The sequence below is a fragment of the Anabrus simplex genome, chromosome 2 (assembly GCF_040414725.1).
Source record: "Anabrus simplex isolate iqAnaSimp1 chromosome 2, ASM4041472v1, whole genome shotgun sequence".
Classification (NCBI taxonomy): Eukaryota; Metazoa; Arthropoda; class Insecta; order Orthoptera; family Tettigoniidae; genus Anabrus; species Anabrus simplex.
Window position 1 is genome coordinate 362,409,483 of NC_090266.1, and position 24,816 is coordinate 362,434,298.

General features: G+C 38.8%; 1 protein-coding gene across 5 annotated transcripts in view; it reads left to right on the forward strand.

The window, feature by feature from the left end:
• The window catches only part of LOC136862831 (uncharacterized), a 180,172-nt gene extending 165,514 nt beyond the window's left edge, over positions 1–14,658 (forward strand). For all 5 annotated transcript variants that reach the window (XM_067139097.2, XM_067139094.2, XM_067139099.2 and 2 more), the window contains one exon: positions 13,722–14,658. In XM_067139097.2, coding sequence (XP_066995198.2) covers positions 13,722–14,392 — 671 coding nt within the window. In that variant the 3' untranslated portion in view covers positions 14,393–14,658. The remainder of the gene's footprint in view (positions 1–13,721) is intronic.
• The last annotated feature ends 10,158 nt before the right edge of the window (positions 14,659–24,816 follow it).

Genomic DNA, 24,816 nt, shown 5'->3' on the forward strand with positions numbered 1-24,816 from the left:
CTGTTTGCACAGTAAAAGTTAAATGACTTGAGTAAATTCAGGAGATGTCCGACTCGTTGGCTGAATGGTCAGTGTACTGGCCTTCGGTTGAGAGGGTCCCGGGTTCGATTCCCGGCTGGGTCGGGGATTTTTACCTTCATTGGTTTAATTCCGATGACCCGGGGGCTGGGTGTTTGTGCTGTCCCCAACATCCCTGCAACTGACACACCACACATAACACTATCCTCTACCACAATAACATGCAGTTACCTACACATGGCAGATGCCGCCCACCCTCATCGGAGGGTCTGCTTTACAAGGGCTGCACCCGGCTAGACATAGTCACATGAAATTATTATAGCAGATTATTTACTTTCTTTGTCCTGTGTCTTACATCAAGATTAATATCCCCACAAATTCACATTTTATATCTTTCTTTTCATATGGCAACAAGGCTCGTTATGAGCTGCTCTAAATTTTCAGGAAAAATGTTTGTCTCCATCAGGGGACTGGTAAATTGAAGTCACTATTAGAACTGGATCTTTAAGGAGCACTGCTGCTGCCTCGAAGTTGAATTCCACACACAGGTTTGAAATATAAATAACTTTACAGTCTATATTATTTAGAGTGAATATTGCCACACCTCCATTTTTGTGAACCTGTCTGCAATATATTGTCTGTAATTTATAACCAGTATATATTACATAGTCTACCTCATTATTTTGGAACCAATGTTCAGTTATACAAATAATTTTAACAGAATTTTGAGTTTTAAAATTTTCAGTTTTGTATCTTTTTTATTTCTTAGACATTGGCTGTTCCATATCATATCATGATGTTATATTCAAAACAAAGATTTGACCCAAATCAAAATCTCTTTATTTGCAAATGAGGTGTCTACCTCGGTGGCAAATGGTACACTAAAATACATTATTGTCAAGCACTAAATTTTAAATTAACAAGAGAAGAAGAAAATTTTCCTAGAATGCCTACAATATTATACAATTTACGCTAACAATTTTTTCTATTAAACACACAGCTCATCCTTAATAAATTTATATTGTTTACAAAATTCTACTTATAATATCTCCTGTACTTACAAACATAGTCAACTCATATACAGTATGTGGAATTACTTCAAATAATACTATACAACTGATATAAGATTAAAAACATTGCATTTATTTACTTATTTATTTATTTATTTACCCATTTTGGAACCTAAGTAGCATAACGACCTGCTGCGTCTTAACCAGAGCCCCTTTTGCCACCACTTTTTTGAGTTCCTGAAGGGCCTTCACAGCTACCGTAGCGGTCCCAGGGCCCTCGAAGTCCCCTCTGTACTTCACCCCTACAGGCATTCCCCTATTTTGGCTGTCCAAACTCCATAGACCAGGGGATGGAATTAATTTATTCACACACATTTTTTATTTACAATAACCTGCACTGGTCGAATGCCCTCTAACATTTCATTTATTTTCTCTGTTGCTGTTTATTCTCTTCTTGAATATCTAACATTTTCATTACAACATGAAGTACTTGAGGTGTCTACTATCAAAACCGGCCAAGTCACTGGAGGCATATTTTTCAATATGGATGAAAAACTTGTAGAGACAAAGCAATGATAGTCACAAAAGATTTGATTTCATAGTTATATCCTTAATGGTTTAATATTTAAGTTCCACTGTTTTGAATAATCTGACTCATAATGAACCCATCTTTTTTGTTAATATAAATTTTGACTTGGCTGTTTTTGTTGCAATTTTGTATAGAGTAAAACCTTGTTAATTCGAAGATGCTGGGACTAAAAAATCGGACTTCGAATTACGTGATTTTGAATTAACCACCAATTCGTAATTCAGAAGTACCAACCCTTGCCGCGTTACAAAATATTCTAAGGCCAGTTACTGCATGCAGTTAACCTTGATTCACAGTTTATACCTTTCAAATGCCATGAAAAAAGAACTATTTCCAAAATGCATGCATTTACAGTATTCAAATAATGTACTTGGATATCTCACTGGTAAACATAACCTCACGCAACGAAAGAAAGAAAAAAAGCACGATTCAAAGACGAGGAGAAATCTATGCTGGCTCCCATGTGCAAGTGCTTTATTTATTGGATCACAGTACTGTATGCATTTTAGATGCCTTGTATTTACACAGAAAGTACATGATGCCCTTAAAATCAAACTTTCCTATGACTTTACCCTTGTACGATTTCCCGCCATGGCACTTCTCTCGTACTTCAGAAATGTAAACACTTGCCGCGTCACAAAGTATTCTAAGACCCATTAATACATGCAATCACCTCGATTCACAGTTTAAACCTTTCAAATGCCATGGAAAAAACTATTTCTGAAATGTATCCAACAAGGTGCATTTGCAATGTTCAAATAATGCACTTGGATAAATCACTGACAAACATAACTTCACGCAACGACAGGAAAAAAAATCACACAATTCAAAGACGAGGATAAATTATGCTGGTTCCCCTGTGCAATGCATTATTTTTTGGATTTCTGTATGGTTTGCATTTTTAGATGCTTTGTACTGGCATGGAAAGTGCCCGGCGCCCTTAAAACATAGTGGCTTATCAGACTTTCCTATGACGAGGGGATAAAGTTAATCGCTTCCATTTGCATTGCAACGCACTACAATGACCCACATCCCCCACCCTTGTACGATTCCCCGGCTGGGACTTTCTCCTATAAAACCACAAGACCGTTTGGGCTTGCATTAAAATAAAGCAATGCAGTTTCATCGGCAATGACAATATTGTCTTCATTTATCAGTTTCATCTTGATTTATCAGTTTCATTTTCCGTATTGACAGTTATCGTATGTTATAGACAAGAAAGTTTCCACTTTTTCAATACAAATTTATTTATGTAAAATTCAATCTACAGTACCGGTTTCGACCTTTTTACACAACAGTCATCCTCAGCTGTACACTATTACCTTCACATAAGTCAAGTTTTTTGAATAGCCTTGTCCATTATAAAATCATGGTATAGAGTATGTCTTACGTTCTAACAAGGTATACATAAAGTTAAAAATTACTATATATACATCTAAAAAGAATGAATCTTTTTAGGCCTAAAAATCGTATAGGTGAATTATTATTAAGTATACAGGTACATTATCACTTCAAAATATGTGGTACATGTTGACTGATATGTTAAAATATACAGTTTATGTTGAAATCTGTTACAATAAATAGGAACACTTTGTTAAATTGAGTTTGGCATCTTCCATTCGTCGAATTTACTTATTTTCCAGTATGAATGGAGAATGTCCGTGTTCTACTATAAATTGTAATTATTCATTAGTTTGATAAAAGTCATGGTATAGAGTATGTCTTACATTCTAATTGGGCGTACTTAAAGTTAAAAGTGGCTATATATACATTTTAAAATGAATGTGGATGATCTTTTTAGGCCTAAAAATCGTGTAGGTGAATTATTATTAAATATACAGGTACATTATCATTTTTAAAAAATGTGTGGTACATGTTAAATGACATGTTGAAATATACAGTTCATGTTACAATCTGTTACAATAAATAGGAACACTTTGTTAAATTGAGTTCGGCATCTTGCATTCGTCGAATTTTCTATTTTCAGTATGAATGGAGAATGTCTGTGTTTCATTCGTGAGCGGTGCTCTTATTTTAGTTCTACTATAAATTGTACTTATTCATTAGTTTGATTGATGGACTTCTTCAGTTACTGATGACAAGTCAGGTGTATGGCCAGAGGTAGTTATGTGCAGCTGTGGTCAAATATTGCCAGAAGTATAGGATCTATAGTCCGTTTTGGTTGAAAGCGTCCTGCGCGAGAAATGGTTGCGCATGCAGTGGTGGGAGCTATCGTCCCCCCACTCCTACAGCTGGTCCAGTCGCCAGGCTAGCGCTGAAGTGAAAACGTCTCTCAAGCGGCGCGTGTTGTTACGTGCGAGCTAAGTTGAAATTACTGAAGTGACGAGCATGGCTTCTAGGTCCTCTTCTAAATCTGGGAGACCACTGCGAGGCTAGGCACGTGAAAGTGTTTATACCATGAGTGAACATATGAAACATATCATCCAGATCTCAATCACACTGAGTCGGTTTGGGGAGATATCAAAGGAGAGGTCCGTGATAAGAATATATCTCACCGGGCGAGTTGGCCGTGCGCGTAGAGACGCGTGGCTGTGAGCTTGCATCCGAATCCCACTATCGGCAGCCCTGAAGATGGTTTTCCGTGGTTTCCCATTTTCACACCAGGCAAATGCTGGGGCTGTACCTTAATTAAGGCTACGGCCGCTTCCTTCCAACTCCTAGGCCTTTCCTATCCCATCGTCGCCATAAGACCTATCTGTGTCGGTGCGACGTAAAGCCCCTAGCAAAAAAAAAGAATATATCTCAATTAAAAGTAATACAGCATAATTAGTTTTTTAGCATAAAAATGTGTGCCATAGCATCTCTAATGCCTTCACTGTTCATAAATGGGGCGCTCCTACTCCCAATATAAATAAAAATGCTTATTCTGTACGAAATATTTCTCTGTCTTATAGATCACTCGTGACTTGACAGCAGACACACTCGACAAAAAGGAAGCTCTTTGCGGATATTGCTTGCACAGTATTCGCAAGACAAACGGAAAAAATGTTGCGACCACGTAAAAGACACTGAGCAGGAATACTGGGAGCGTGACAACACCATGCATAAGGAATTAGAATTAGACCAGTCCGACATCAACCTCGGTGAAACTTCAGATGACACTGATTCAGACGAGAGTGAAGGTTATTCTGAATAATTTGTAAATACGATCCCTGAACTCCGAATATTAAACGTGACCATAGAACACGTAAGAAGTCCGATAATATTTTTGCTCTGATTTTATGAGACAGATTTATATTGTCTATTGTTCCGGAGCATTTTGTTGCTGTTTTCGTTGTTGTTTTTGTTGCTGCTGTTGCTGTAGGAGACCTGTTCTCTCAGTCATAACAATAGCAGGTTATTCAAGAGTATTATATATTATTATATTTCTTCTGATGGACAAGAAAAGTAGACATTGTTAATGTTATTATGAAAGTAGCTGAAGTATTTCTACTAATGCTTCTTCTCTGCATTTTCCCGACAAATTTGCATTAATTAATCTCTTTTATACGTATTTCACTAGAAATCACGTTAAGTAGATGATATCTCCAGGCTGTCAGTGGAAACAACTTCCTCCTATTCGTTAGGCAATTGATGAACTGATAGCGCGTACCGATGCGCCTTTCCTTGGTATACAGTACAGTACAGTTTCAAACGAACTTCCTTTATTCGCAGTATTACCAGTTGCAAGTTACTGTCTTATGTTCAATTGATTTTCTACCAAATGGTTCAAACCTTTCAATTTTATATAACAGATTTCATATTCGTAAGAATGTATAAGAATAAATTAAAGGCTACAGAGTGCCAAAATATTGACCTCCACTTTTGCTATACACTGAGATTTATTTCACGTTGTGTCGAAAGCAACATCCGATATGAATTCTTTTAGGCATGACCCTCTGATTTCTTGACGTCACCAACATTTACGACGAAAGTTACGAAGTATTTCCGTACTGGAATAGAACTGAAATTTTAGAATGTTATGCTCAAAGGCCTGTGTAGTTAATTGACAAGTTTTTTTTTTTTTTTTTGCTAGGGGCTTTACGTCGCACCGACACAGATAGGTCTTATGGCGACGATGGGATGGGAAAGGCCTAGGAGTTGGAAGGAAGCGGCCGTGGCCTTAATTAAGGTACAGCCCCAGCATTTGCCTGGTGTGAAAATGGGAAACCACGGAACCACGGAAAACCATCTTCAGGGCTGCCGATAGTGGGATTCGAACCTACTATCTCCCGGATGCAAGCACACAGCCGCGCCTCTACGCGCACGGCCAACTCGCCCGGTGACAAGGTTTTAAGGCAGACAATCGAAATATAAGACTCGATTTGTACAATGTACGGTACTATTTTATTTTCACTAGTTTATCATATTAAGTAATTCCTACACCTTTGAGTTAGTGTGATGTATGTACACCGATGAGCCATTGCATAATGACCACCCCGACCCGGGAACGTATCGCGCCTAAGCTTTCCACACTATTTCAGTCAGTTCCCAGGGCTACGTCCGCTGCCTGAACTCGACTGTGTCAGCTGGAGGAAAGGTTCAAGTTCTTCCCCCACCACCAGCGCGAACGCTCCCATAGTTCCTCGCACACGAGGCTAGGCCACACCTCCGGTCGTCCAGAAAGACGCTTACTACGAAGATGGACTATAGTATACTTTCCGGTGAATGTCAAATGCAGAATGGTGGGTTTTTCTGGTCTATAGTTGCTGTTATGTGTTATTGCTGCCGTGGTTGAGATGTGCTAGCTTTGGCTGCCTGGCATGTACTATAACATACAATGACAATATTGTTAGTTGCCTACGAATTTATTATATGAACCACGTTTTTTCGTCAACTGTCTGCATCGCCATGTTCGCGGATTCTGTTTTTCCGCACACTGCCTGTTGCGTGATATTCCGGCGTTCCTTAAAAGGTTGAATACAAAATAATTCCGATTTCATTCAACTTAGCAATCATGAAGCGCACTGTAGACTCACCGAAGTGAGTGTAAGTGCGGAAAGCTACCCCTCCACGTTCCGGAACACGCGTTCTATTATGACGCGGATAAATTTCAAGTTGAAATTACTCTGTAACATACTATTGTTTTAAAATATAAAGGCAATTTCGAATTAAAAGTCTGAATTTCGGTAATGGGGCCGACATTGTACTTCGCATTAAACAATTTAAATAACATGCAAAACTGTATCTCATGTTTCCGGGAACGAGAGCTTCTTCGAATTAGGCGGGATTTTGAATTAACCGATTTTAAATTATCGAGGTTCTACTGTAATTTTAGGCTTTTTTTCTAAAACTGTATTCAATTTATATTCCAAACCCTTATGAAAAAAAGGCAATTAAATGAAAATAAATATATCCAATTAATAAAAGGGAAAAATGATCTGATGTTTAATAGAAAAGAAGCATTTCTGACATTAAGCGTTTTTGACATTAAGCATTTTTGACATTGAACATATTTGACATTCATTACCTTTGATACTTATCATGATGACTTTATTTTCCTTTTAACATATTCAATACTTACTTTTTAACTTGTTAATAATTAAACTTTAAGACAAACAAAATAATTTCTTTTTATCTTTCTGAATGAGATTCCAATGAATAGAAAGAAATAATTCGGATTACATTATTCCAAGTAATTAGTTGATTATTAATAAAGTTAGTAGTTAAGAATTTAACTTATTTTATTGTTATTTATAGAATAGAAGATTAATTTTAAGATGATTTCTTGGAGATGATGAATGATTGAACTTGAAAGTTGTTTATAATTTCAGTTAAAGATCCGATAGACATGCAGGCATACTAAAGAATAAATCTACATATTTTTTAAAATAATTTTTATCCCTGAGTTGTACAGTGCAGCTAGCTGGAGATTTACTTGAACACCGGCATGTAGCTGATGTAGAGGAAAGAATAGATGCCCATTCGCCAGAAATGAATTATTTGCTCACCTGATAACTAGACCGGTGCAAGAAGAATTATCGCCCATACGTTAGGGTAGATTGATGAGAAAGACACTCCGATCAAGAACACGTCGGCTCATTAAAAATTGGTTCCCAGTTCTGGGGCAAAGAAAAAAAAATGCTGCGGGACTAAGCGTTTGGTGCAGTATGAAAATAAATTTTTCAGTTGACCACTCGGAAAAGTATACACGTTATACTACACAATAATGTCAAAATACGAGCGCACAGGAAATAGGATTGCTTTCGTGCAAATGATGGTAAGAAGCCTGCGAATATGTAAATCAGTGTTGCAAACGAACTAAATACAAAATATTATGACTTCAAAGAATATACAATATAAGGAACGATTTTGCCTACTGCTATTATCACATTGTTGTGTAATGAAACAACACGTTTCCAGACAATAATGCTGCAACATGACATGGCCAGTTATGAATTCACTGCCTGCATGACTTGGCCCATTATGTTGCACGACTAAGAATTCAGTGCTCTGTAACATGAAGACATGGACGATTTTAAAGCATATTCTTGTTTCACCTGATAGTGCTATACTTCTACTTCAAATTGATAACCTTAACTCATTTTCGTAAATTTTGTGACTTGGCCGGTTTTGATACTAGTCGCCTCACTTGTAGTATTTACACTGTAATTGATCCAACTTTCTACCAGTTTTCCTGACCACATATCCAATTAAGGGGAATAGTACCCTTCTTCGACTGTAATTTTTTCTTATATCTAGAACTGCATTACTGATGTTCTGCTTTCCTAATCTATTAAGATGTAAACCATGTCTCGTATAACAATTTCTATCAAAACTAGCTACATCAATAACATATACTTAGCTGAAATATGTACATAACGAAGGAATGTTTCTATTAACGTAATTTCTGTGTTCACACAAGAATTTGTAATCAAATCGTGTCTTTCTGGAATATTAATATACTACAACATTAGTATGTGTTAGCTTACCTAATATGTCAATTAATTCTGACCTTACCGGGTGAGTTGGCTCTTGGTTAGGGGTGCGCAGCTGTGAGCTTGCATCTGGGAGATAGTGGGTTCGAACCCCACTGTCGACAGCCCTGAAGATGGTTTTCCATGGTTTCCCATTTTCACACCAGCCAACTGCCGGGGCTGTACCTTAATTAAGGCCACGGCTGCTTCCTTCTCCCTCCCAGGCTTTTTCCTATCCCATCGTCGCAATAAGACCTATCTTTGTCGGTGCGACGTAAAGCCATTTGTAAAAAAAAATCTGACCTTACACAGCAACAACATTGTCTGCTAGGTCAGTTGTCCTTTCTTCTGTATTTTCGACGACTTTCCGTAGTGTTGCACTTTGATGAACTACAGAAGAAGCTGCGACATCATCGGTATTTGTGTCCAACGCAATATGAGCTTGGCTGTCACCCATTATCAAAACCTTTGTTTTGGTACTGTTTTCGCCGATAATTTCGAGATGCATTTAGAGCCTAGGTCTAAACCTCTCCCTCCTAAAATCCATGCCCCCGTGCAGTGACTGACTTGAAGATTCATCCTCACATTCATTATCTAATATTCAAAAACTGTTCTTTGTACGAGCTTCAAAATTCGAAGAACACAGATTAGTCCCTGGCTTACATCCACCTCTTATGACTTGAGACCATCCTCGCAAGTTCTCACTACCAACATCGCCTGTGGCCACGACCACTTCGAGTGACAATTCTCCCTTCAAGTATTCATTTTCATTTTTTAGTGACTGCATATTTGTAGCAATGATATCATCAATAAAATATTGGTCACTATTCGCAATATTCACTGCAGTGTCATTCGCTGTCATAGAGTCCGGACTCAGTGTAGACCTAATTTTCATGCCGCCATCTTTAACGTGATTCTCGGCACAAGTTTCACACGTACATATCATATTTCCTTTTTCACTCTTATCTACCTTTCCACACTTAAAATGAAAACATTGATCACACACAATGCACTTTGTGCCATTTTTCATTACTTTTTTGCACTTAACGCATTTCTCTTCTGAATCTAAACATAGGTGTGCTTCATCTCACCAAAAACTATCACTATCCACTGCCACCACCTTATCTTACGTATCTTGTCTTATAAGATCACAAAGTACACCCTGTGGGTGGTGGACGCAGGCGAAGAATACACCCACGGTATCCCCTGTCTGTTGTAAGAGGAAACTAAAAGAGGCGACCAAGGGATGATTGTCTTAGAACCATGCCACTACTTGTGATTAGTACCACCATGCGGGGAACACCATGGGGCGCGTATACTTGGCGCGTAGTACCACTATGTTAGGCACACAGTAGGTTTGTGCTTCGTAACAATAGAGTGCGTTGGCGGCTTTTACAGTACCTGTGCTTCATACCCCTATATGTGCAACACCATGGGATTAGCGACACTATGGTTCTGCATTGCCTATGCTTAGTACCTACTATGTGAAGAAGACCACGGGATAATGCGGGTCCCTTTGGTTAGTCCACTTATCTGAGGAATGCCATAGGTTTGCGTTGCTTGTAAATAGCACCACAGTGTGTGAAAAACCATAGGTCTGTGTTACATTTGCGAATTTCATTACCTGTGCATAGTACCATAATGTTTGGAATACCGCAAGTCTATGCTACTTTTGCTTAGTACCGCAACATGACGCATAGCATGGTTCCATTTTCCTAGCTATAAGTACCATTATGAGGGGCCAATGACCTGGATGTTTGACCCGTTTCGACTACAAGCATTATCGAGTCAGTATTGTGCTTTAGAAGCAGTCCCTTCGTCAGTATTACTATTGCTTAACGCTAGTTCCTGGGAATGTGGGGCATTGCGGATCGGATCCGCTGATTGTTTTAACTTCATATCATCCATTCATTCTTCGTCCTCACGTTTTCTAATTCTGGTCAATGGAGGATTATGGATTTTTAATTGTTATACCATTTTGTATCATTACGGGCTGATGACTTATGTGTTAGGCCCCTTTAAACAAGCATCATCATGATCATCATCAAGATTACAAAGTAAAAGAAATACAAGAATGAATCCAGGGGTTTTCCAAATCAGGAGGATATGAAAATGTTGACGCCAGTGAATGTGCCTTGATTGACAATGATGTAGACTTTTAAGAAAGTCATTTAAAGTAAGATTCTGAAGGATTTATGAATGAGGGGCACTCAACCTGGGAGCGTGGGTTGGCGACCACGGGGCCTTTAGCTGAGTCCTGGCATTGCTTCCACTTGTGCCAGGCTCCTCACTTTCATCTATCCTGTCCAACCTCCCTTGGTCAACTCTTGTTCTTTTCTGACCCCGACGATATTAGAGCATTCGAGGCCTAGGGAGGTTTGTTTTCACGCCCTTCATGGCCCTTGTCTTTCTTCATCTGTTACTTCATTTTTTGAAGTGACGGGTCCCTTCTTTTCTTCTTTTTTCTCTCCACTCCCTGTGGGTTGGGGACACAGATGAAGAATACACCCATTGTATCCCCTGCCATCCATAAGAGGTGACTAAAAGGGGCGACCAAGGGGTGATTGAATTAGAACCATGAAACTACTTGTGATTAGTACCATTACGCGGGGAAAGCCATGGGTCGCCTTTAGTTGCGAGTAGTACCACTATGTTAGGTACATCATAGGTTTGTGATTAGTAGCAGCTGAGAGTGGTTCACTGTGAGTTTCCAGTACCTGTGATTAGTACCACTATATGCGGAACATCACGGGCTTACGTTGCCTGTGATTTGTACCATTAAGTGAGAAACACCGCGGATCTGGGCGTTGACTGTGATTAGTTGTACTATATGAGCAACTCTTTTGGTCTACGTTGTCTGTGATTTGTACTCGCTATGCGAGGAACCCCATGGAATAGTACGAGTCCCTGTGATTAGTACACATGTGAGGTGCACCATGGGTTTGCGTTGCCTACAAATGGCGCCATTAAGTGAGAAACACCATAGGTCTGTGTTACCTGTACGACGTACAATACTTGTGAGTAGTACCATAATGTTTGGAACACTGTGAGTTTACGCTACCTTTGATTAGTACCGCAACTTGAGAAATACCATGGTTCTACTTTACTAGCGATGAGTGCCATTATGAGGGACCTGTTGACTTGGATATTGAACCCGTGTAGACAACAAGCATCATCGATTCAGGATTGTGATTTGGAAGCAGTCCCTTGGTCATCATATAGTTTCTAGGTAGGTGAGGCATTGTGGGTCGGATCCACTGATTGTTTTAAATTCATATTCATCCTTTCATTCTTCATCATGACATTTTGAATTCTGGTCAGTGGATGAATTTTATACTTTTAAATTGTCATTGCATTTCATCTCATTTTGTACCATTAGGGGCCGATGACCTAGATGTTAGGCCCCTTTAAACAACAAGCATCATCATCATCAATTTATGAATGATAGAGCCAACATCCATCAAATGGAAAGCTGACTGAGATTGATGAGAAATTTTCACTGGATGACTTGTTTCTTTCAGTAAGAAAAGAAAGTGAAGTGTTGTGTAATAACTAATAAGAGTGAAGGGGAAGGGGAAAAAATTATGGTTTTTGTTTTCAAAATTCATTTACAAACTATGATTTCAGGTTATCAGACAGTGAAGCAATTGATGAATTTTGCTCATCATCTGTGAGATGCTGATTTTCCTCAAGTACAACAGGTGCAGGAGAAAATAGTTCAAAATAGAGTCAACAGAAACAACTCTTCAGAGGGGAATTAACGGTGGCCATGATTGTTAAGCCATCAAGTCTTTATGGTTGGACAGCGTGATTAACGATCGGAATGTTGGCCGGCAGGGTAGGAGAAGTGATGGTATTCAGTTTCTAGTCACTAGATTGCATTCCAAAAGCCTAGGTTCAGTTCCAGATCTCTTCAAAGTGTTGTTATGGAGTGAGGGCATATGACACTGTTGATATGTCATAGGATGGGGCATATTAGCCATTGAGTAGGTCCCTTGTTATTATCCGATAGTAGTAGGCTACCGTATATGCCAACACAGAGTTTCACCTTCCCCCTATCTCTTCACCATAACCACCACACGTCAGATTCACAGGTCAACTAAAAAGACCTGCACCAGGCTTCTCTGGAGGCTATGTAACATCACATCGCATCACATCATAAACTACTGTACATTGGCAAGTTAAATACTTCATCCTGTAAACCATAAATATTCCACAAATTATTATTTTATTTTTTATTTTTTGTGATATCTGAAGCCATCTCTTTTCAGTTTTGACTCAGTTAATTTATAACTGCTAGGTTCTTCAGTCTGCCGAAATTAATATGAATAAATCAATTTTTAAACTACCTGAAAAAGAAAACTATGGTAACAGAATTATACCTGAAATAGAAAAAGTTAAGTTGTTAAGTTTAAATTTGTTTTCTTTCTTCAGGTATTTCATATATTTATGTATTCTAAATTAATTTGGCAGACTGAAAAACCTAACAGTTATAAAACAATATTTTCTATCGATCCTTAGTGATTTTGGAACAGTTGATCTAGGAACAAACAACATTAATACTACATGATATCAAGCTTGTCTAACATATTGTAATGTTCAAGCACTATCTTAAACGAGAGGGTTCGCTATTTATTATATACCAAACAAAATTGAAGGGTCGGGGGAAAAAAACCCAGGTAAGTCACTTTTTCATCGAAATTGAGATATTGTTACAGCCCACTTCAGAGTGATCATGTGCATCTATTGAGTGGCCGGAAATGGAAAAAAATCAGGCAAGTCAGGAGAAATTAGCACTCAAAGTTTCGCTGTTAGGGGAATGAACTAGGGTAGTCTAGCACAAAAGTTGCTTTTTCTCAAGTTGTACAAATATTGACTCTCTTGCTTTTTTCCCCTGACCCTTCATATTATGTTATATGGTCTGTGTCAAGTGGGAAGCTGTTTCCATTGTGGTCATTTACATGAAGGAAAAAAATGAAATTTAATCAAGTGAAATTTTCTGCAGAGCACAACACATTGGATGGGTGTGATAGCGCGACAATGTAGCAGCCGTTTTGGTTGGACAGTTCTGAGTAGCCTCTCGAGACTGAAACGCTTCCCATCTGACACAGACTATAGTTTGTAATACATGCTTCACAACATACGTTACTCACTCTGAAAGGTTTTCTGTTTCTTTTTATCTTACAGATGTTCCCCTTGAGAAGATTATTAGCTCAGAAGAAGTAGATGATTTACTAAACGACATCTTACAGGACTTTGAGAAAACAGAGAAAAAGTCACAGCAAGTATGTCCAGAAAACGTATTTGCAGGTGCTGGCACTAACAAGTTAACTCCTCCTAATCATAGTGTGCCAAACTACAATTCCAATGAGAAACTTTGTGATCCAAAAACATTCTGGTCTAGTGTATCATCCCATAATGCTAGTGGGGTGTTTCATTGTGTAAATAAGGGATTACAAAATGCTAGTGGGAAAGCTGTCAGTCCCATTAAGCAACACCTTAATGACAGAGAGGTACCTAAAAGTGTTGGTAGGGTGTTCGTTAGCCCCAGTGATATCAGGGTATCTTCTAATAACAATGATGTATCCCAGACTTGTGAGATATCACCTGTTACTGGTAGATCAAGTTCCTTAACAAATTATTTGTCTTCTTCTGTGAGTGATTCACATCAAAGGATGGACAACGCAGCACCACATTTAAGTGAAACGTTACCAGAGGATGAACATTCGTACTGCGCAAAACAAAATCCGCTGCCTGGTGCAGCATTTGCTCCTTTTCAGTTCACTCACAATTACACAAAACGAAAAGGAAGCAAACCTGCTACGAGGAAGAGGAGGAGGAAGAGGCCACAAAACTAATTTAACATGTGAAGCATTATATTGTCTCTTTGGTGTCAAATTTCAGCTTTATGAAATTGAGGAGCTAGGGGCAGCATAATGTTAAGCCCAATGGTCTCTTATTACAAGAAAGTAATTTTAATTTCCAAATTTTTTTCCCACATACAAAGGTATATGAAATACATTTTAAAAAAGAAATAATAAAAAAACAGCATTCATTATAAGATCACAACTGTCATATATTGTTATCTTTGTTGTAAAGATTTACATTTTAGTGGAAAAATAAAACATTGAAAATACATTTTTTTCTTTTAGGCGACAAACAAATTGAGGCTTTCCACACTGTTTACAAACAAAAAATGTGTGGAGGTCTAACTATGGAACAAAACTCTAGTATGTCCATATTCTCTTTCACTTTTATCTTCAGCGGTCGAATTGTTAGTAATCTTGGTAAACACAGAAGGTATACATGGAAAGAGATCTTGAATATCAGATCGGTTTTTTTTTTTTTAAATTACTGATGTGCACAGGTTGCAGGTATTTCTTCGGAAGGGCATGTATACTGAAAACTTGTGGTCTACCTGTCTTTCTAAAATATATTTCTACAAATTCTCAACTTTTTTTTTTTTTTCAGTGATCTGGGATAAATTACTGATATGAACAAAATCCACACAATTCAGCACATTCACTTCTAACTTGTTCTTGACTTTACATTTCTGGATTACCTCTATCCTTTCATTTAGTGAACAAATTTGATTGGCACATCTGTTCTTTTTAAATACTTTTCTGTAACACCAAAGTTCTGATCTGATGGAGATCAATGATCAGTTTATACAAATTTATTTTCTCTTACCAAGGAAAGCCACATACTCATCACCAGGTACCAGATTTTTGATGACTAAGTGGACAAATATGACTTATGGAATGACTAAAAACATTTTTTAAAACTGGACTGAGATGTTCATTTTATATATGTCTAAAAGATTCTGCATAATAATAATAATATTATATTCCCAGACCTTTAGGTTTCATGTGCATTTCATCCAGTAAAGATCACTGAATATCTGCATGTTATTATTGCAGTACCATTCCATAAAAGAAAATGGGTGACATGAATAAGCCTGAGATTCACCTTCTCTCTCACAAATATTGAGATGTATCTCATATGTAGTGAACAAAAACACTTCGTCTCAGCAGTGACCTCTGCCCCCTGAGATGTATCTCAGTAACGGATTCTGTCAAAGATACGTCTTTAATTTTAGGTTAATAAACTGGGGCTTCATCTCACTGAAATGAGTTCCATTTCTGGAGGGACCCTGGGGGGAAAGAAACCTGTACAACATGGGAAAACGGAAAATCCGGGAACAAATAGAAACCATAAACAATTTGGTTAAATGTCACAAAAAAATGAAATATGTATAAATATTATCTTACAAAACTCCTAAACCAAACCATACCACAGCCCCAATGGGCCTTCGCCTACCATGCGACCGCTGCTCAGCCCGAAGGCCTGCAGATTACGAGGTGATGCAAGGTCAGTGCAACTAATCCTCTCGGCCATTATTCCTGGCTCTCTAGACCGAGGTCTCCATCTTGCCATTAGATAACCCCTCAATTAAAGGTAATTATATAGGCTGAGTGAACCTGGAATCAGCCCTCATATACAGGTTAAAAAGAACCTGACCTGTCCAGAATCGAACCTGAGCCCTCCAGGTGAGAGGCAGGCAGGTTAGACCGTGGGGCCGGCTTTAGTCATTACCTGGTAGACGAGTTAAAAATTTCTGTACATTACATTCAGTTTTACCGGTGAAACTTAATCAGTTTCCCGTGAAAACTGGTCGATTGTTTTTTGGTGTGGCATAATTAGAATTTTTGAATAGTTTAGCTGAAAACGGAAAATCCGGGAACAAATAGAAACCAAATAGCCTGTACAATCTGATCTTCAGGAAAATGAAGAGCAAACACCCTGGTATAGAACTTAATGTCTTGTATGAAATCAGCCAAGTTCTCATCCAATCGCTGTACACGATAATAGTACTTCTGAATCAGAGAAGACCTCGCGCGGGCGGGAATAAAATTTGCAAGCAAGTGTGCATGAAAATCTTCAATAGATGACTGTTCGGCTATGGCTCTTACTATTTTGTCAGAAAGAATACCAATTGCATAAGGATAGATAATTTGCAAAATTTGACATGGAGAAAGAGAAAACACAAGGGCATGATCCTGAAATTCAACCAGAAATCTTAAAAATGAAATTACTTCACTGGTGGTATTAACCGAAAACTTAGAGATACCTCTGAGCAACATTGCCAATGGGTGAGGCAAGCTGCTAAACCCGGGTGACATAGTAGGTAAAGGTTTCAATGGCAAGGAAGTTAATTCCGAACGGATGTTACTCAACGATGCACGGCGTTCAGATTCGTTGTCCAATGGGGCAGAGATAGTTTGAGCAGCAACGGTTATCCTATTAACTTCTCCCTTATGAGGCTCTTCCTCGCTACCTACATTCACTGTGGTGGGTAGATCGCTTTTGGGAGGAACCTCCCCTGTTAACAATTGAGTGACCTTGCTAGATAATTCAGACATATTTTCAAGCAGCGTACTAGCTTCCTTCTTCTGAACGTCATTCAACTTTAGAGACAACAGATCGTTAACTCTATTGGAAAAATGAAACAGCCTAGCTTGCACACGCTTAATTTGATTAGGAGAAGGATCATTTTCATCAAAAAAACTAACTACAGAACCTAGCCCAGTAATATTCTCCGTGATCGTGGAAAGAGAGTTGTCAATTTCTTTCTCTCCCAAATTGGGGATGGAAATGGGCAAATCTAGGGACTCTCTAAGCTTGTTTGTGTCTACTGCAACCGTGCCTCCAGATTGTACATTTCTAATAGTCAATTCATAGATCAACTCCTCCTTGCGCAAATAGTTAAGATGGAGAACATCGCGAGGGCCGGGCATGGTGACAGAACAATTTTGAAAAACACAAAAGATTCCAGCAACTGGGAAAATAGTTAGAGTTCGGAACAAAACAATGTTTAGCCGTCAAAAGGGGCTAAATTGAGACCCATTCAACCACGCTCTGCTACCACTTGTTACCGTGTTTTTGTGGTAGTTATGCGTGAAAGAAGGTGCGGGGTGGTGAACGGGTCTCAAGCTACTAAAGTAAAATTAATTTAAAATTTAATCAGGTTATATTTTCTTTTCAAAAACAAAGAAATAACAAGCATGGCAGGTACAAAGTAGCAAGTCCAAGGGTAGTTACAATATTTACAGGATTTGGGCTTCGAGCCCTGAAAACACAATGCTTGGGCAATCAGCTCAGTTTTACCTCCAAACACAAGTTTCAACAGAGGGGCAGAAAACCCCATTCATGCCTAGGAGCCCTAGCTCCAAATTACACTGAAAAGCCTCCACGAGGCATACAACACTCAATTTTCAAAAGAGCCACTCGCTCTCAAATTTAAGCCTCTCCCAGGCCACACCAAACTCCACCTTCAAGCTGTCCTCAACGGACGTAAACACAGGGGTAAAATACCCAATCTACTGAGGTCTATTAAATGAAAAGGAGGCTAATTAAATGACCTCTAAAATAACAATTTGAGAGGAGGCGAACTTGCACTCCTAATACACTTTGATTAAGACCTACTTGGCACTAGGCCGTTAATACAAGGGCTAATCCCATACTAAAGAGGTGACTTAAGAAGAGAACAATTTGTTTTACATTAACGAAGAATAGGTTGAGAAAAATAAGTTCACCTCAAAACAATAAGAGTGGGAGCTCGAGAGGGTTAGCACGCTCTATCCCAGTATGTAGCTTTAAAAGAGAATATATAAAAGGAGTAGTTACATTTAGGAAAAGGTTACTTGGTGGAACGCTTAGAACCCGCCCCGAGAGTTAAACTGCTGAGCAAGCAAAGAAAGAAGTTATTAATCGGCCATTACCTTGTTGTTGACCGCTGCCGAGGAAAGAGGCGCTTCCCGCCTCCTGCTATGTACTTAATACACTGAAAGATGGAACTGAAGTGGCCCGGAGACCCTAAAATTAGCAGTTTATATACTCTCGCGGAAGTTTCTAGGCGTTAGGGGAATGAGAACACCCTCCCACGAGGATTTTATTGGTTCATCCATAAACCCCCTACACAATACTAAGAAGAAACACATAATTGGTGGAAAATTAATTTAAGAAATTCGGGATAGGCTAGATTTAAAACAAGGGGAAAGAAGGGGTTAATATTGCCAACTTAACCAATGACTGAAAGAAATTTAGCAAAGAACGAACATTTGAAATAAAAATTTCTCCAACAAAATAGTTCTTTGACTCCGCACTAGGGTGCACTATTGTTGATCTTCAGTAGTGTCCTCTAGAAGAGAAAGTTCACACTTCTTACTTCAAGCAAAACAAAAACACATCAAAAATGACACAGTTCAAAAACTCAAAATTTTCCACGTGGTGACATCTTCTGAGAAGGTAGCGAATTAATAGCGTATATAAAGTTCAGACTTCCTCCAGCAGAGGAGTTTCAACTGGCGCAAATTTTAAATTAGCGGCGTGGAGGTGTACCGCCCGGTACACATACATTCATACATTATCATTATAGACTGTTATACCTTTCAGCGTTCAGTCTGCAAGCCTCTGAGAATTTACTAAACGTTGCCACAATCCTTGATTTGCAACTAGTGTTGAAGCCTCATTTAGTTCTATACCCCTTATCTTTAAATCCTTAGAAACCGAGTCTAACCAATGTCGTCTTGGTCTGCCTCTACTTCTCTTACCCTCCACAGCAGAGTCCATTATTCTCCTAGGTAACCTATCCTCCCCCATTCGCCTCACATGACCCCACCACCGAAGCCGGTTTATGCGTACAGCTTCATCCATAGAGTTCATTCCTAAATTAGCCCTTTATCTCCTCATTCCGAGTACTCTCCTGCCATTGTTCCCAGCTGTTTGTACCAGCAATCATTCTTGCTACCTTCATATCTGTTACTTCTAACTTATGAATAAGATATCCTGACTCCACCCAGCTTTCGGTGCCGTAAAGCAAAGTTGGTCTGAAAACAGACCGATGTAAAGATAGTTTCGTCTGGGAGCCGACTTCCTTCCTACAGAATACTGTTGATCGCAACTGCAAGCTCACTGCATTAGCTTTACGACACCCTGATTCAATCTCACTTACTATATTAACATCCTGGGAGAACACACAACCTAAATATTTGAAATTATCGACCTGTTCTAGCTTTGTATCGCCAATCTGACATTCAATTCTGTTGAATTTCATACCTACTGACATCAGTTTAGTCTTCTAGAGGCTAATTTTCATACCATACTCATTGCACCTATTTTCAAGTTCCAAGATATTAGACTGCAGGCTTTCGGCACAGTCTGCCATTAAGACCAAGTCGTCAGCATAGGCCAGACTGCTTACTACATTTCCACCTAACTGAATCCCTCCCTGCCATTTTATACCTTTCAGCAGACGATCCATGTAAACTACGAACAGCAAAGGTGAAAGATTACAGCCTTGTCTAACCCCTGTAAGTACCCTGAAGCAAGAACTCATTCTACCATCAATTCTCACTGAAGCCCAATTGTCAACATAAATGCATTTGATTGATTTTAATAATCTACCTTTAATTCCATAGTACCCCAGTATAATGAACATCTTTCCCCTCAGTACCATGTCATATGCTTTCTCTAGATCTACGAAACATAAACACAACTGCCTATTCCTCTCGTAGCATTTTTCAATTACCTGGCGCATACTGAAAATCTGATCCTGACAGCCTCTCTGTGGTCTGAAACCACACTGGCTTTCATCCAACTTCCTCTCAACGACTGATTGCACCCTCCCTTCCAAGATGCCAATGAATACTTTGCCTGGTATACTAATCAATGAGATACCTCGATAGTTGTTGCAATCCTTCCTGTTCCCTTGCTTATAGATAGGTGTAATTACTGCTTTTGTCCAATCTGAAGGTACCTTACCAACACTCCATGCCAATTTTACTACTCTATGAAGCCATTTCATCCCTGCCTTCCCCCTATACTTCACCATTTCATGTCTTATTTCATCTATTCCTGCTGCCTTATGACAATGGAGTTTATTTACCATCCTTTCAACTTCCTCAAGCATAATTTCACCAACATCATTTTCCTCCTCCCCATGAGCTTGGCTGTTCGCAACACCACCAGGATGATTTCCTTTTACATTGAGAAGATGTTCAAAATATTCCCTCCAAGCTCAGAACATTTTAAGCAAGCCTCAGACCTATGGGAGTAATGGAGTCCCACTCCCATTTGACAGGCGAGGGACTCCTTGGAAACAACTTGGCGAACAAAATGGAATTCGATGGGGAGCTATCAATATTAGTGGGGCTTATGGAAGAAAGAAAGTAGAACTGGCTGAGTCAGCAAAGAGGATGCATCTGGATGTGCTAGGAGTAAGTGATATTCGAGTAAGGGGAGATAACGAGGAAGAGATAGGAGATTATAAAGTGTACTTGACGTGTGTTAGAAAGGGAAGGGCAGAGTCTGGGGTAGGGCTCTTTATCAGGAATACCATTGCACGCAACATAGTTTCTGTTAGGCACATAAATGAGCGAATGATGTGAGTAGATTTGTCGGTTGGAGGAATTCACCATGTAAGGGGGCAGATGAGGATGAAGTTGACAAGTTTTGATGATGATGATGATGCTTGTTGTTTTAAGGGGCCTAACATCGAAGGTCATCGGCCCATTTGACAAGTTTTATGAAGCATTGAGTGACATCGTGGTCAGGGTCAACAGCAAGGATAGAATAGTGCTAATGGGCGATTTCAATGCGAAAGTTGGGAATAGAACTGAAGGGTACGAAAGGGCGATTGGTAAATGGGCGGAAGATATGGAAGCTAATGGGAATGGGAAGCGTTTGCTGGACTTCTGTGCGAGTATGGGTTTAGCTGTTACGAATACATTCTTCAAGCATAAGGCTATTCACCGCTACACATGGGAGGCTAGGAGTACCAGATCCATAATAGACTATATCTTAACAGACTTTGAATTCAAGAAATCTGTTAGGAATGTACGAGTTTTTTGCAGATTTTTCGATGATACAGACCACTATCTGATCTGTAGTGAATTAAGTATCTCTAGGCCTAGGGTAGAGAAAGTGAAATCTATCTGCAAACGAATAAGGGTAGAAAATCTCCAGGACGAGGAAATTAGACAGAAGTACATGGATATGTGTATGAGAAGTTTCGAACAGTAGACAGTAAGCAGGTTGAGGATATAGAAAGTGAATGGGTGGCATACAGGGATGCTGTAGTAGAAACAGCAAGGGAATGCCTAGGAACAACTGTGTGTAAAGATGGGAAAAGGCGAACATCTGGGTGGAATGATCAAGTGAGAGCAGCCTGTAAACGTAAAAAGAAGGCTTATCAGAAATGGCTCCAAACAAGGGCTGAGGCAGACAGGGATTTGTACGTAGATGAAAGAAACAGAGCGAAACAAATAGTTGTTGAATCCAAAAAGAAGTCATGGGAAGATTTTGGTAATAACCTGGAAAGGCTAGGTCAAGCAGCAGGGAAACCTTTCTGGACAGTAGTAAAGAATCTTAGGAAGAGAGGGAAAAAGGAAATGAACAGTGTATTGAGTAATTCAGGTGAACTCATAATAGATCCCTGGGAATCATTGGAGAGTACTTCAATTCTAACTATAATTTGAATGAAATAACCGAGAGATCTAATATTCTTTCTGATATCTTAATAAAATGGTTAAAAAATATTAGACTGGCAAAAAACAACTCTATCTTTCAAACCATACGTAATATATATCCGCATCATTTACCCCCACTACCACATCCTTCCGCTCCACCCTAGCTCCCCGACAGTTGCTCCGCCTCTACCCCTCCCATTCGCCTCGGCCCTTAAGCTTATGGTCGCATCCATCAGCCCAGCTCCATCTGCCGATCAAACAGGCTGCTCAAGGTAAGTTTCTTTTCTAGTCGTTTCTCGTCATTTCTAGACATTTCTTTCTTTTTATTCTTTCCTTCCTATCTTTTGCCTAATTCGGCTTTTAATTTCTTCTCCAGGTTCCAAAATCACATACTGAAGTGAGAATTAATTCTTTGGGTCTAACCAAGTCCATCTCATGAATGTTTATTCCTTTGGAACCAAACCACATATCAAACAAAGTGTCAACTTCACATGACATTAAAATTCTGCAGCGTATTTTCAACAAGATTAAAGAAGTAAAGACATATTCAAGCTGGACTAACCACCGTATGTATCAGACAATGGAGGCATTATCATTTTAAAAGAATTATACTAAAGTGCAATATCATCATGTACCATATTTTATTTAATATTCGTCTATACAGGTGTTACAGTGTGTTTCAAATTGTTTTTAGTTATTGCGTTTGCCTGATTTGACTCGTTGGCTGATGATGGCACGAGTTTAGTGCCGAAACTAGTAGCTCTTGTGAACAACATGTGATCAATTCACATTAATAGATGTATTGAATAGGAGGACCCTTATTAATTTCAATTATTGTAACTTCCAGTACATCCTCTAATTATGGCAATGACGGGACGTTAACGCCAAAGATCCCTAGGTAGGCCGTAGCCATCCTTTTGTGTGATACAGTTTCTTGAAAAACGCTTTAGTGAGGATTTAGTGTTGATGGGACTGACATTTGTGGAAAGTTGATCCGGGAAATTGTTTCTTTGAGGATCAGATAATGCAGGATTTTTACAACATGATTTAATTAGGATGCTCACAGGACCATGTAATCTGAATGAATAATCCGGGAAAACATAGTTTCCGGGAACGGATGACTGAAGTTCCACTGTATAAAGATCTCTATGGGTTTCATAAAGAAAATGTGGATTAGCACAGCATTCTAGAGCCAATACACAAGATGGGGTGGGGCTCTTAAACATGAGGAGAAATGTATTTTTATGTGCAAGGTAGGATACCCCGGGTTTCAAAGTGGTATTGTGCCCTAAAAGGAATTAGGGATATAGGTGAGCATGGAATCTCGGGTCGATACAGGTCAGTATGGAACAATGAGTGCATAGGCTGGCTAGACACACAAAGAGAAGATTATAGTTAAATGAGAAAAAAAAAAAAAACTTCCAAGAGTATATGTAGCCTATATTACGAAAGACAAAAATTTGGAAAGTAACATTACATCACAAATCCAGTGTGATACCAAACATAACAGATATCAGCCTGTCGTAATTGTGCTGACAAATTTGGGCAAGCACTCATCAAAATAAAAATAAAACAAGGAGAATTGAAACAGAATGACATCTCTCACATCGTGCTTTTTCTCCTTTGTTGACAAGTTACACTACTGGTAAATCAAAATTGTGCTACGGCATAAACATTAGTGATCAAGAATTTACATTGCCCTTATATTTCAACTGAACAACAGAACATAAGCTTTACATTCAACTGTGGCTTCACTTCTTCTTCTGTTATATTTCAGTTATTAAGTTCTTCACTTTATTAACACTCATAGTCACTTGAATGTCCTTCATTATTTGATTTAAATACCTTCAAACCATATATTTTATTACTTCATAGCCATCTTATGAAAATTAGGTCTTTGTGCTTAAATTACAGATATCACACTCCTCCATGTAATTCATAAATATTTATATGTTAATTAGCCAGTCCAAAATAAGCTTGCATTAATTTACATGCACTGTCACCAAAGTACACCCATTGAGGACTTTGCATACTAATAAAAAAAACATTCTGAATCTAAACTTCACACTCATGATAGGACTCGAAAAAAATATAAATTTGATCAACATCTCCATTTGAATCCAAAATACTCATACAGAAAAAAAAAATCCCTGTCATCATGTAATTAATTGTTATGCTGGAATTGTAGCAATTTATTACGATGTGATTTCACTTAAGGGAAAACAATACTTAGGATTTAAAAAACTCACATTAGATCTTCTGCCCCCACCATGTGGTTATGGCGGTCTCCACGATTCGTACCTCATTGCTGTCCCTTTTGGAAGTCCTTTACGACATGCGTTACTCTTCTGCTCCCCTCCATAATTTAAGCTCCCATCTTGGGATTAAAAAGGGTTGCTGTTTGGTTGGTCGTCCTCGAACTCCTATACATGCCAAATCCAGGTGAAGAGGGATGTGGACGTCATTGTGAAAACTTCAGGTCATAATATGATGCTTTATCCCTGATAAACTCGTGCCACAATGAAATGAACTTATAGAATTGCACTTCTCATTTGCTAAACGATCACCTCGAACTTGTTCGATATCTAACACCATGAGTGACATAAGGCGATTGTAAGTTTGTACTTTAATGCAAGATAACCTCTTCGTTGAAATAATTATGTATATCTGCTTACCACTTTGCATTATAAACTATTCATGTTTAAACACACTCAAGTTCAACATGTCACATTTTGTAAAAACAAGAACATTGT